This window comes from Pholcus phalangioides, unplaced genomic scaffold, assembly GCF_987345545.1.
Source record: "Pholcus phalangioides strain wild (caught in Gottingen) unplaced genomic scaffold, Ppha-v1.0 ptg000012l_1, whole genome shotgun sequence".
Classification (NCBI taxonomy): domain Eukaryota; kingdom Metazoa; phylum Arthropoda; class Arachnida; order Araneae; family Pholcidae; genus Pholcus; species Pholcus phalangioides.
In genome coordinates, this window is record NW_028301605.1 from 8,580,625 (window position 1) to 8,593,941 (window position 13,317).

The 13,317-nt window shown below is 34.7% G+C and overlaps 1 protein-coding gene across 1 annotated transcript in view; it reads right to left on the reverse strand.

Annotated features, from left to right (window-relative positions):
• Nucleotides 1-434: 434 nt before the first annotated feature.
• Nucleotides 435-13,317, reverse strand: part of LOC149079426 (tRNA (34-2'-O)-methyltransferase regulator WDR6) — a 34,390-nt gene continuing 21,507 nt past the window's right edge. Inside the window, exons 19-24 of the mRNA XM_089240148.1 lie at nucleotides 11,004-11,165; nucleotides 10,041-10,233; nucleotides 7,607-7,920; nucleotides 3,502-3,633; nucleotides 3,186-3,348; nucleotides 435-611 (exon numbers count right to left, since the gene is read on the reverse strand). Coding sequence (XP_089096274.1) covers nucleotides 539-611; nucleotides 3,186-3,348; nucleotides 3,502-3,633; nucleotides 7,607-7,920; nucleotides 10,041-10,233; nucleotides 11,004-11,165 — 1,037 coding nt within the window. The 3' untranslated portion in view covers nucleotides 435-538. The remainder of the gene's footprint in view (nucleotides 612-3,185; nucleotides 3,349-3,501; nucleotides 3,634-7,606; nucleotides 7,921-10,040; nucleotides 10,234-11,003; nucleotides 11,166-13,317) is intronic.

A 13,317-nucleotide genomic window follows, 5' to 3' on the forward strand; every position in this document is an offset into this window, starting at 1 on the left:
AATGATGAGATATCTCGCCTCCATAAAAGTATCTTATTTTAGCATTGATAGGCCCAAATGTTCTGGAGGGGGAGTACTGTAGTATAGATGGCTCACGCTCCTGGTGATTGTGAAAAAGAACATCAGTTAAAATAGTACCACTGATTTGTTTAAACATGTGTTTTCCTTCTCGTTATATTTCTTTCATGTCGTTAAGTTTAATTAAATAGTTAAGTTTTGATTGTGTTTTATCTTGTCACTACAAGCATCGAATTAGTAAAAATGATTTCTCAATGGGAAAAACTTTCCTATATCCCTTAGTTTGCACCTGCTGAAAATCGAAAGAAAGCCTTAGGTATTTTTTTTAGGGGGGGGGGGGGGGATTTAGTTATTCCTACATTACAGCTTGAAGGGTTAATAGATTGAATATGAGTCAAATTTTCGGTTCCATGTAGTTCGTTGTAATTAGATTTGAATGTATATAAATTTATTTTTCTGTTCATAAAAATAAAAAGGTGCTAATGAGTTTATATCACAGATGAAATTCGAGCTTCACATCCTAAGCTCGTTTCAGGATAAAACTTTGTAGTCCTTCTCCACAAACAATGGCTTTCCACTCTTTTCTTGAATCCCTAGAATGACCAAAGACATTATCTTCAAAAAGTTTTCATAAAAATATGAAAATCTGAATAAACTTTGCAAATGTTATCCTACATAAACCATCACTTTTCAATTAAACACTGAAATGACGGGGTCTGTCCAGCCAAAATTTGGGACTCTTTACAAAATACAAATTAATGAAACCATAAATTTAAAATTTTTTATCTATTGTACAAAATTAACTAGATTGTTTCACATTTCTCATAAAAAATTTAATTTTCACAAAATTATGAATCATTTCCACAGAAGCAGCATCCCAAAAAAAAAGTCTGGACAGACCCCTGGAAATGTGTTGAAGCGCATGGTGGTGATGATTGGTCGATAGCTGTTTCACACACAATTCGCGCATCATAGATGCTACAAGGTTACTTGAAATGAAGCATACGAACTAAGAGCAAAACATTTTATAGTAATAATGAATCACTGATGGTTGCGCCTGTCTCCCCATGTATGTCGGTAATCCAAGTCAATGAGAGAGCGGAAAAATATTTTTATTTTTTTACTTTCTCTATTCGCCAGACAGTACCAGTGCAAGTTTATTACTTGCTGTGGTGGTCCAGTGATCATAGTGACAGACTGGCATCGTGAGGACCCGGGCTTGAACCCCACTGATGCCACAGTGGTGGTCGGCTGAAGTTGGTTTTCTGTGGTTTACAACTTTAAGGCACAATTTTGAGCCGATCTTCCAGTTAAAAGGTCTCGCCACAGAGAGCAACAGGCCTACGATGGTACAAATATTTAATCATCACACTTCACTCATGTTACTTCTGAAATATTGATGGCAGCACTGAAAAATCAGACACAACACTAGATATGCACTCCGACTGTTAGGTACACACATCTACACTTCCGGCACAATGCACTGGGTTGTAAATTGCCCATGGTGATAGACCTGAGTTGTGCTTGGTTTGAAAGAAAAGACAATATACCAGTACTGCCATCTGTTCTCAGGCTGGTTAACTTGATTGTGGTCTCTGCAGTGTAATAGAATAGCAGAAAATATTTTTATTGAACACATTTATGGGACTTGGTGGCTTCTTTCTGTGTTGATAGACAAAATCAGATAATTTTATGTTGTCCTCGGACTGTAATTTAGCAATTACACATAAAATTTCAAGCGCAGATTTTAGTATTTTAGTCATCATAGTGACCTAGAATACGTTCAGTCCTGAACACTGTGAATCTTGCTTTTATTACTGGAACTCGTAGCAGTTTGACATTGAACAGGATACATGACCAGTAAACTTTGGTATAACCATTTGCCTCTTTAGACTTGTTTAAGCAGGGTTCTTTTGTGATTGCTATGAAAGGGTTACTAGCGAAATCTGTTTGATCACTTCCATCACTTTTCCAGACGGAAAAGAAAATGCAATCCAAAATATTAACCTTCTAAATATAAGTTTCAGTTTCTCCCCTCACAGAATTTTCCTTTGACCTTTATCAAGTATTTTACATTCTCCCTGAATTTTTAGGTTGCTGGGAACCCTGTATGAACAAGCAACAACGACCAAGCATGGAAAATAAAATGAATGATATTGAAGAGCCTAATGGAAAGGATGAAAAATTTATTGTTAGACTAAACCTTCCATTCATAAATTCTTGCTCCTTCGGTAAATAGTTGAATGCCTAAAATATGGAGGAGTGATAATTCCTTTGCATGGTACTAACGTAATCATTGTTCTCTTCTTCATTGTTAATGCAGAATTGGTACATCATTATAGCACCACGAAAATTATTCATCAGCAGATTGCTGTTTATTAAATGCAGACATGTAACTGAATCATGTTGTTTATATCAGCACTTCTCAATCTGAGACCATACCCCCCCCCCCCCAGCAGGGCTGTCTTAAGAGCATCATGGGCCCCTGGGCCAAGTGATGTTTTTGAACACTTCTCTCATTTTTGTGAGGCCCTCTCTTCTTGGGGTCCCCCCAGACTGGGTGGACCCATGCGTTAAGATGGCACTGCGCCCCCCCCCAGACCTGGAATAAACTAGGATGGGGGGGGGGGGCTACAAAGAGCCATAAAAAAAAATACAGATGCAAAGAGTTAAAAAATTGTAAGTGAAATACAATAGAAAAAAATATGACTAGATTGTACTCTGGATGACCTAGTCATCCAGATACAGTCTAGAGATCTCATGTTAATGGGAGTGGGGGGCTAATTGATGAGATCTGATGCCATGATTTTCAAGAGTAAGTATAATATGTAAGCAGTAACTTCCAGCTATCGTCCACCTTCCCACTATGTAAGTGGGCTCCAGAACATAATTGCCTATCTGAGAGCTGATGATTTCAAGATGGTCCTGCATAGAACCCCCTCCTACAAGAAAGAAGCTCTCAGGACTCTCCTGATCCAGGAGTCTGAAGATTGATCTTATTTATAAAATTTTGTTCATTATAACTTCACTCAAAAATCAATTCAGTAAGTAGAAAGAGTCTTGTGTCTAGAAGAGGGGGGTCCTAGATAAAACAAAGGAGCCATGAGAAGAAAATAGTGTCCATAAGTGAAAAAACGTTAAGAAACACTGATTCAAATGATACTTACACTTGCATCCAAACTTCCATGTTGATAACATCGGGTATGCAGCAAACTTCTGAACACACAAGCGAAAACTCCATGTGAGCACCAAACCTTCTTAAAAGCCAAATGTTCACTCTTTGGTCTATGGAAACCGATACTACATAGTTATCTGTTAATATTCTGATTCCTGTGGACAGAATTTAGAGGCATTCAAAAGAATTGTATACAAATATAAGGCCAAAACACAGGTAAAAATGCCCAACGTGGTGGTCTTTTCCGTGCACTTTCAATATAAAGTTGTTTTTTTAATTTCTTGAAAAAAAACTGATGAAAGCTGTACCTGTTATCTGCGATGCATGAGCATTTTTTTCCATGCATTTAGTCACAGCCTTGATTCCCAGTTGATTTATACTGAGTAATACTGCAGAGAGTGCATTATCATCGCCACCGGAAGTTATCAACCACAAGTCACCTGAATAAAGAATAGCCATCAAAGTGATCATACAACATTCATTAACAGAAGTGTAATCAGAAACATGTGGAATTAATTGAAGGTTAAACAAGGGGAGGGGGGTAAATAATGTAAGTAGCAAAAAAAATTCAAACACTGTTTTTCACGTGAAAGTGTCAAATGCGCAATGCTTTATAATGTCGTCTACATGAAAAGTACCTGGTAGTCCTCTAAGTATTTCAAAAAAAGGGTGCAAAGAGGTCGCAAATGTGAACGTTTCTACAAATGCACAGTTTTTTTTGCGATTTCTCAATGTTCTCATTTTTAGCATTTACAACACATTTACCCCTTCCTTAAATTATCCTTCTAAATGATTGAAAAATTAGAATATTTTGCCCCCTTAAATAATGAAGAAAAAAGACAAATTTTCTTCATACACAGTGAAAATGCTACATAACGATACACACTATAATGATATTCAGCCACATCAGTGTTTCTTAACCTTTTTTAGCAAGTGACCCTCCTTTGGACAATATTTTATTCTAATGGCCCCTTGTCTTATCCACCCCAAACCTTATCCAGGAGCAAAATCCTTTTTACTTATTGAAATAAATTTAGTCAAACTAAATTTCTAATAAACAAAAATTTTAAGGTCAACCTGGGCCACAAGCGAATGCACAGGGAGCGAAAAATTGGTCTGCCCTATAAAATATGGGACAATAAAACAAGCTTTCATAATAAATCACCCTTCCCAACCTGGATTTGTTCCTACCCTGAGCTAGAATTCAGTTCCTTCTTCTGAGGGGTCTATGCAGGGTTGTCTCAATACCAGATGTTCCTGGGCAAAGTGTTGTTCTAGCATCCCATACTCGACAGGAAGTAACATACATCACTTGAAAGCTTACTTCCTCACAGCAGAATTTTTTTTTACAGCTCTCTGTGGTCCTTCTTAACTACCTTTCACGCATGGGTCTGTCAAGATTTTTTTTGTACGGTCCTGTTTGTGCGAAAATTTTCCTTATTTTTTAGGAAAAGGGTTATTAATTTTGTGAAAAATAAGTAACTTTGCGGGAAGCAAAATAAGTTAATTAATTACAAAAATGAAATGCCAAATTATGGTTTCATTAATTTGTAGTTTGTGAAGGATCCATTTTTCAGACTCAGAATTTTGTGAAGGGTCTGGGAAAACAGATCCAAATTTTAGCTGGACACACATGCCTGCTTTTGTGGTACCTGATTTTCACCTGCAGAATAACCTAGGACCATGGAGGGGACCCAGGTTAACCACACATCTGTATAATGATACTGTTCCCTGATTCTGATGCACTTTGCATAGTGTTAATATATTCCGTCAATTCCTTTCCACACATTTTATGTTCTTTATCTTAAGTCACTTTTTTTTTTCATTTTAAATCTACCACATTTTTTTCCCACCCCGAAAAGGATGAAAATAATATTACTCATATCATTACCATCATCGAGAAATGATTACAAAACTTTATTAATTCACAATCTTTTGAAAAATGAACTTTATCTTTGAACTCTCTTGAAGCTTTTTTAAAGAACTTGGATAGTTGTTTCAATTGTATAACTCAAATTGTAACTCATTTCAATTACAATTATTGGTTGAACAAATGTAATTTTTATTCCTTTCAATACAGGCCCGTCACCAGGGGCAATTATTACTGGAGCAATTTTGAATATAAAATTTATAAAAAAGTGTACTACAGTCAATACTACCCTATCTTATACTTTTGCAAAGTTCCACAATCTTGGAATGGAAGAAATTAAGATAAATAATAAAATAAAATTAATATAATTAACTTAATAAATTTCCAAGACAACTCATTTTGATAATGAAAAGTTGGTTTTATGGGAATAAATACATTGATTGGGGGGGGGGGGGGGGGAGGACAAGAAGTATATATTTTTTTGTGGGCATCTTCTTTCAGCCACCTCGTTGAGCATTTTCCCCATTGTGGCCTTAGTATTTGTATACATATGTTACTACCAAAGCCAGAATAGCAGCTATTTAGCGAATTGCCCGAGAGTTTTGGCTGAAGTCTGATTTGCAGAAATGATTCAGGCTTTGGGCAGCCAATTCACGAAGTGGTTGCAGATCCCTGACCAATGGTCGATGTGCTTATGCAAGATGGTCAGTCTGGGAAGACACCAAATCCCATTTTTTTTCATCGACTATGAGAGATACATTTATAGAAGCTATATTGGATTAGCTCCATGCATAGGCGGAGATTGACTTGGAAGTCTGGGGGGCAAGGTCATTATTGCTGGGGGGGGGGGGGCACGATAATGATGATGTCAATTCATCTATACATATATACATTAGATCAGTCGACTCCACGATTGACTCTGGGCAACTCCACGTTGCCCCCCACGCCCCCCGTATCTCCGCCCATGGCTCCATGTACCAAAAGAGAAATTTGTGAGAAAAACGATATTTTTTTTAATTGTATAGACATGGTTTTTTCTGTCTAATTAAAAAAAAATGATTACAGCATCGTGGCTGTGATTTGATAGGTTGTTATAGCTAACATGGACGTAATTGTCCCAAAAAATTGACAAATGGCAATGATTCCAAATCATGACTTTTCTTTTCTGACTTTGGCTAGGAATCTCCTGCCACTTTGTGAATTGGCTGGCCAAAGTCCAAATAGCAGACATTAGCCAAGTCAATTTACAACAAATTAGTTGCATTTGCAAACTGGCCACTTTTGGGCTTTGGCAGTAACATATACATTGATACCTCAGCCAACAAAGATTATTTGTTCCAGAGTCACGAAAAAAAAATAGCCAAAATCGTATCCAAATCACGTTCGGTAGCCAAAATCTGTGTTAGTTGAAACACAATTTCCCATTGGTTTCTGTGGAAAAATCATTTAATTTGTTCCAGATATAGCCCAAAATTTAAAGGTAAGTTTTTGAAAACCCCAGGAAGCACTATAAAAAAGACAGAAACTGATTTAAGGCAAAAATAAACATCTTAAAAATTGGATAAATGGCAATCTACAAGATCAGAGACTGAAGATCTTTTTATTTTAAAAACTATGTGCACAACCCACACCAGCTTCAGTCTATTAATGCTGGTGTTGGCACAACCTAGTTGCGTTCTTAGGTGTCTCTCTCCATTCATTTGAGTTTTGATCAGCACATCTGTGTCTCATATTTATGCAGATGGAAAAGATCATCTCCTAGAATGTTCAGACTGTTCAGTTTGATGCTAAGAGCCTTCCACTGGAAGAACTTATGCTCTGAAAACATAGGCTCCTTTCAAGGAAACAGATATTTTCTGGATTTCATGCCAAATATGTGTTTCCTTGATGTGTTGGGATGAAAAAAAAGCTATCTACCTCTATTGGCTCCTTTATTTTTCAACACTTCTTTAAATATATAACTGAACCCTTAATTTTAGATGGAATGATTCAAAAACTTTTAGAAACAGAAGTAGAGGTATACCTGGAAAAATATTTCGAAGAGGGCACGACTTGATCTGGTTACAGTGACAGTAATTCTGATGATGATTGGTACTAAAATACAGCTCATGACATGGCTGTTTTATGTTAATGTATGCATTCATATCAATGGAAATGTCCGTTAGCCGAGGCTGAAAAATCATTAAAAAATCTTTATCAGTTGAAAAAGTCGTAAGCTAAGGTATCACTGTATATAGGCTATGGCTTACTCCATTTATCAGGCCACTCTTCTTATGGGGGGTCACATTTTTGCTCGCCCAAAAGTAACCCATAAACAAAGTTTGACTGTACTAAAAGCTATTCAGAAGGGGTGTCAGAATGTAAATTAAAATATACTGTGGAGTGTTTTCCAGTAAGCAGGTTTATGAACCATTATTTTAAAACAAGTTTTCCTGAGAATTTTTGTTCATGAAATTATACAGCCAGAGTTTGACTTTTTTTTAAATAAAGTTAGAGTATGCTATAACAGTTTGAAATGCAGAAATTACAACTAAATAAATTACCTGTTAAATTTTTAGCGTCCAAAGCATTGACTCCAGATTGATGAATCTTAATGCATTTTAATGGCTGTTTAGGAGTTGGACAACCAGTAGTCATGTCACTTTTTTCTTTTCCTATCTGATATAATTTTACTGCGCCATACACATCGTATATCCTTATGCATCCATCATTAGCAGCAGTTGCAATGAACGATGCAGTATTCAATTCGCCACACAGTCGATGATCCAGATTGGATATTTTCAAAATGCAATGATCCCCATGCTTGATTGTAGCCATCAAGTGAATTTTTCGTGTCGTGATATCAAATGAATGAAGTCTGTAAAGAACAAGGAAAATCTATAATAACCGGTTTCATAATTTGATGAAAATATGTCTGATTTTAAATCTAAATGACTTCTACACAACACAAACGAATAATTCAATATCTTGTTGCATAGAGGTGTATGTATTTAATAAAAAGAATGTGACCTCAAAATATAACATAATTAGAGGGCACAATAGTGCCACAAACATGGAGTACTAAAATTATGTTCTTACACTGCAAAAATAATTGTAGAGCATAGGATCTCAGCCTGCCATCATGATATGTGAGATGCTGTTTAATTTGTCTCAGTAAGATCTACAAGTATGTCATAAAAGAAGAGTGAAGGATGAATGTTTGAGAAAATTATGGTGCAAATACACACAAAATTTTGATTTTCATTTCTTGGGTGGGTCAGGGCCACTTGTGAAGATTCAAAAAAGTCTAAAGTGATTAATGCTGAACGTTAAATGTGTAATTTGAAGCGTGTCTAAGGTGGGAATATATGATTTTTACTAACATTGACTCCAAGACCCATTTTGTTATAATATTACAATCGATGATAAAAGCAGTTGAAATATCAAAACTGAAAACATATGCAGCTGATTGAAACTACCAGGATCTTTCTCACTTGTGCGTCGGTGCAAGGGAACAAGGAAAAAAGATACATAAGTGAGAGAGGCATAGTGAATAGCATTATTTACTCATATCTTTGACCGGGAGTGCAGAAAATTGTCTTATAACTGAGAGGGTGCATAACCCCTTCAAACTCTGTTACCACAAGTGCATGGGTTGATTTTTCTTACTGTAAGAATTTTTTCTTTTGACTTCAAGGGGTTAAGCCAGTGTTTCTCAAAGTGTGCATTGCGGCTCCTAGGTGTATTGCTAATATTTGTCATAGCCATAAGTAAACTGGAAATATTGATTTGTGTTCCTATTTATGTTTGAAGTGTTCTTTTATATGTGAAAATATCTACTGAACTATTCTGGGGAGCCGTAGATGAATCAAGAATCGAGCAAGGGAGCTGCTGGTGATAAAAGATTGATAATCACTGGGTTAAGCCCTGACTTAAAAAGATTATGTAAGTTTTGAGTTAGAAATATGGTGAATATTTTAGGGGCTTTCATCGAAGAACAACATTTTAACTTTAGGTGCTGCCTAAAGTTAAACTTTCAGGAGGTTTTAAGATGGCTTCCAGGAGAAAGTGTCATTTATATTACATAAAATTTAGCAATAAAATTCTGGAAAAAGTTATAAGTAAAGATTAATATGCCCTGCATCATCTTGGCTGAAAAAATTTGAAGTGAATTATCTTTTCACAAAATTAATAATTTAAAAAAATTCAAAAAATAAAGATTTGCTGACATTTACGTCTTTAATGAATTTTTTGAGTATCAAAAATGCAAAAAAACACATTTTGAAAATTAAAAAAATTGAATGCTCGGGTCTGTAAGAAATAAGTGAGAGATCACTTATATTATCTTTCTTTGTCTGTTTCCATCAACCATAAACATGATGTATTCATGTTAAAAACTAGGTGGGCATGTCCCGACACAGTCTACATAAATTTTGTTTGTTTGTTCTGTAGCAATGAATTTCGCCATAGTCACGCAAAATTCATATACTTCAATTGAATGCTTAATTTAAAAATAAATTCAATGTGATTTAATAATATTAACAGATCAAGAATTTGGTGAAGAATATGTGATTGAATGCGATTTATAAAAACTTGCAGTATATGCTGAAATATGATTTGACTTGCAGAAAATTCTGTGAAAATTACACTCAGAGCAAAATTAAGTGGTACCTCATGAGTTACTCGTTCTTGAAATTAACAAGATAAAGGTCATATACTTAAAATCAAATTTTTCATATAAAAATAACGCAACCCTCTTAATTAGCTCATCACCATCGAATAGTTGCACAAAAATTATCTTAACGTGGCATGTTTTGCCATGCAATGTTTTTTCCCTTATGTTTCATGTTTGTTAGTGGCAATTTGCAGCATTTAAACACACTTAATGGTTCAGTTTTTCTCTCTCCCAAATTGTATCATTCATAAGTGGAGATGCTAGTAAATTGAGGTGCCACTATATATATAGCTTTCAATGTTTCACATATAAAAGCTTCATACCTTAGGAAACTATCTGAACTAGCTGATGCTATACAATGTGAACCTTCACTGCCATCTAACTGCCACACAGCGACGTCCATATATCGTGTCAGAGGATCCTCGACTGGTTCGAATGAATTCTTCCAAGGTTTTTTCATAGATTTATCAGCATTCCAGAGGAAATCACAGGCCATTTCTTCACTCACCAATTGAGCTAAATAATTGAAAGAATAGTCAGATAAAATGCATAAATCCTATTCACTGTCATTTTAACTATTAAAATTTTTTAAGCTAAAAATATAATGAGACTGCAGCACTATAAGGGCTAGAATTGTACAGGGTGTGCTTAATTGAAGTTTCCTTGCTTGGAGTCATCTACAGCTATATCTAGAAAACTATAAAACTTCTTAAATGTCTCAATAAAAGGATGGGAAAGAAATTGAGAGCAAAATAAATAAATAAATAAATATATATATATATATATATATATACGGACTCCCTTTCACCCACTAGAAGGGTTTTTTCCATGCAAATTGTAATGCATGTGCAAAACTTCTGCACGCATAGAAGACAAAACTGCTTTAGCTTCAAGGCATGGTATCTGAACATCTTCCCCAGAGCTATTTCATTCTAATTTATTCACTGATGAGTATGTTGCTGAATTTATGAGAAAATGCTTTGTTGGTGAATTTTTTTTTTCACTAACACTGTGTGATTCTGCAACAAAAGCAATGTTGAGAATTTTTTTCTTTAATGAGGCTTCGAAAGTTCTCTTCTTTAAAATGTTCCTAAATTTTTGTAATTTTTTGATGGGTAGTTAAAACTGTAGACAGCTCAGAACAGAACTTTATTCTGTAGAACAGTCTCCTAATTATCAATAATTTTTTGCACACTAGAACACACCTTTTGAATACTGTATTTCATGAAGTCAATTAAGCTCAAGCAGGTAAAAATATAGCATTAATATTACTGTACTTGCCACACCTTTTGCTTTATATATCTTCCAAATCATCATCTGTGCTCTTCCACCAACAGACACCATGAGTAAAGAGTCACTTTTGGGTATCTCACATTTAGAAATAGCTCTGATGCTCGATAGATGTCCAGAGATGTTATTCAACAACAGAAATGGTTTTGTGACGTCATCTTGAACAATGGTTAAAGCAAAAATATATAAATGTGCACAGTTTTATAACATTTATAGTTCTGCATAGGACCACACCATTGGCCGCAGCACTTCTGGTGCTGATACTGCATCTCATGTTGCATGGTGTTTTATAAAAGCATGCATTTCTATAATAATGGCTAAAAGTGTGGCTATAAATAATGGCTATAATGATGCAATAAAATTAAGATTTGTTCAATTATTTTTGTTTAAAAGATATTTCTACCAACTCACAACTTTTTTTACAATAAAATCTTACCAGAAAAAACATAAATGTTGGTCTCTTCAACTCTCCTTAAATTCAACAAACTTTGTGGTGATATTTGCAGTTGAGCTCAGATATAGCAAAGTTGAACGAGAACTTAAAAATATTTGTTATAACTGATACACTATAGATACTCAAGTTTAATGAGAGGAATTCACTTGAAACAGCATTTATCAACCTATTTCCATAGATAAATGCTGGAATATGGAAGAGTCTACAAACATGGGACAGACTTCAAACTTTAATTATAATTGAAAAATATGAAAATAATTCACATTCGTCACAAAAAAAACACCAATTAGGCTTGAATAAAGTATTGGACCCATATGCTGTAAGGCAGAGTGTATGCCACAGCTTCTAGGGGTATCACCAACCTGTCAGAGACAGGCTGTCAATACTAATGTGGGTCAGTTCAGTGCTTTGAAGCTGTTCTTTATCAGACTATTCTGGAGAGTTGTGCATAAATGTGCTGAGGCATGGGAGTCAAGGGTTGAAAAAGTTTGAGAACCACTGCCATAAATAAAAGTGGTTACGCTGACCCTCCTTAAGCTCACTGTTGTAGTATTCACATTAAGTTTCTGGAAGGCAAATTTCGATTTTATGGAACTTAATCCAATTTTAAAAAATTCAATTTTCTTCACAAACTGTACTACATCTGATTTTCATGAATATGACAGTTCATTATAAGCAGGGGTGGATCTGAAGCTCGCTGTCAGGAGGGATGATTTAACAAGCATCTTAAAAATTAGTTTCAGTATGTAGTGACCACACATCCCGTACATTCCATGACAGTCCCGTTTTTCTGTTTTTTTCTCCCATCTCGACTTTTCTCAAAAATGTTTCATTTTTTTAGTCAGTTTTCTTGAATTTGTTGTTGCAATACTATCATATAGGATTTCCGAAATTTTATGAATTACTGCTTTTCGCTTGGGAATAGATCTACCCCTGATTATAAGCTATTTATAAACATTATTTGGATATTTTAGATCTATAGATCTATAACATAACATAATTTATTTGTCCCCAGTCAATTTCAATAATACTATACAAATTAGAGTTTACAATTAAATTACATATTTTACAATATTTGACAGAAAATGCAAAAAAGAGAAAGAAAAAATGTTTGAATGGACACGGTAGAAAATAGTTAATTCATAATATGGTGAAGAAAGCTGGGAGAGGGAAGAGAGCAATAGCTAAAAGCTAGTAAAATGCTCTCGACCCTATGACATCTTTGCTCGTGCGATACACGTAAATCTTCTTATTTCTTTTGACCTGAAAGAAAGATAAAAAGAACGAAGTATATCGGCCAAATAGGTGCAAATATATTTATTTATTAAATTGAAAAATGAATTATGGCAACCCAAAGCTGATATAAGAGAATTTCATTCTACTTGGTTTTTTTTTCACTTTAATTCAATGGCAAATTTTTAATAATACAGAGAAAAAGCTAGACAAAAATAACAATTAAAATAAATAGCATCTACACTTGATGTTAACGATCCATATAACCAAATTGAATTATTGTTTCACTTAAATTTACCTGTCGAAATTATTTATTATTTGATATAGAAAGTTTGATATCAGGATAAATTAATTTTTCATTGCGTAATATTTGTTTAAATTTCATTTATTGTCTTCCCATTCATTAATGTGTTAATGTGACATTGCTATTGCAGTACTTTGTTAACCACAGTTAATGAAAAAGAAGGAAAGTTGCTTTCACCAACAAAGGAGTTTATCTGAGTTTCTGTGAAAAGTTCATACTTGTTTGTATAATTAGTTCAGAAGAAGGAGCCAGGAAAAAGAATTAATTTTTTAAGAAAGACCAAGAAAGTCACTTTACAAGGGTCGTTGATAGGGGGGGG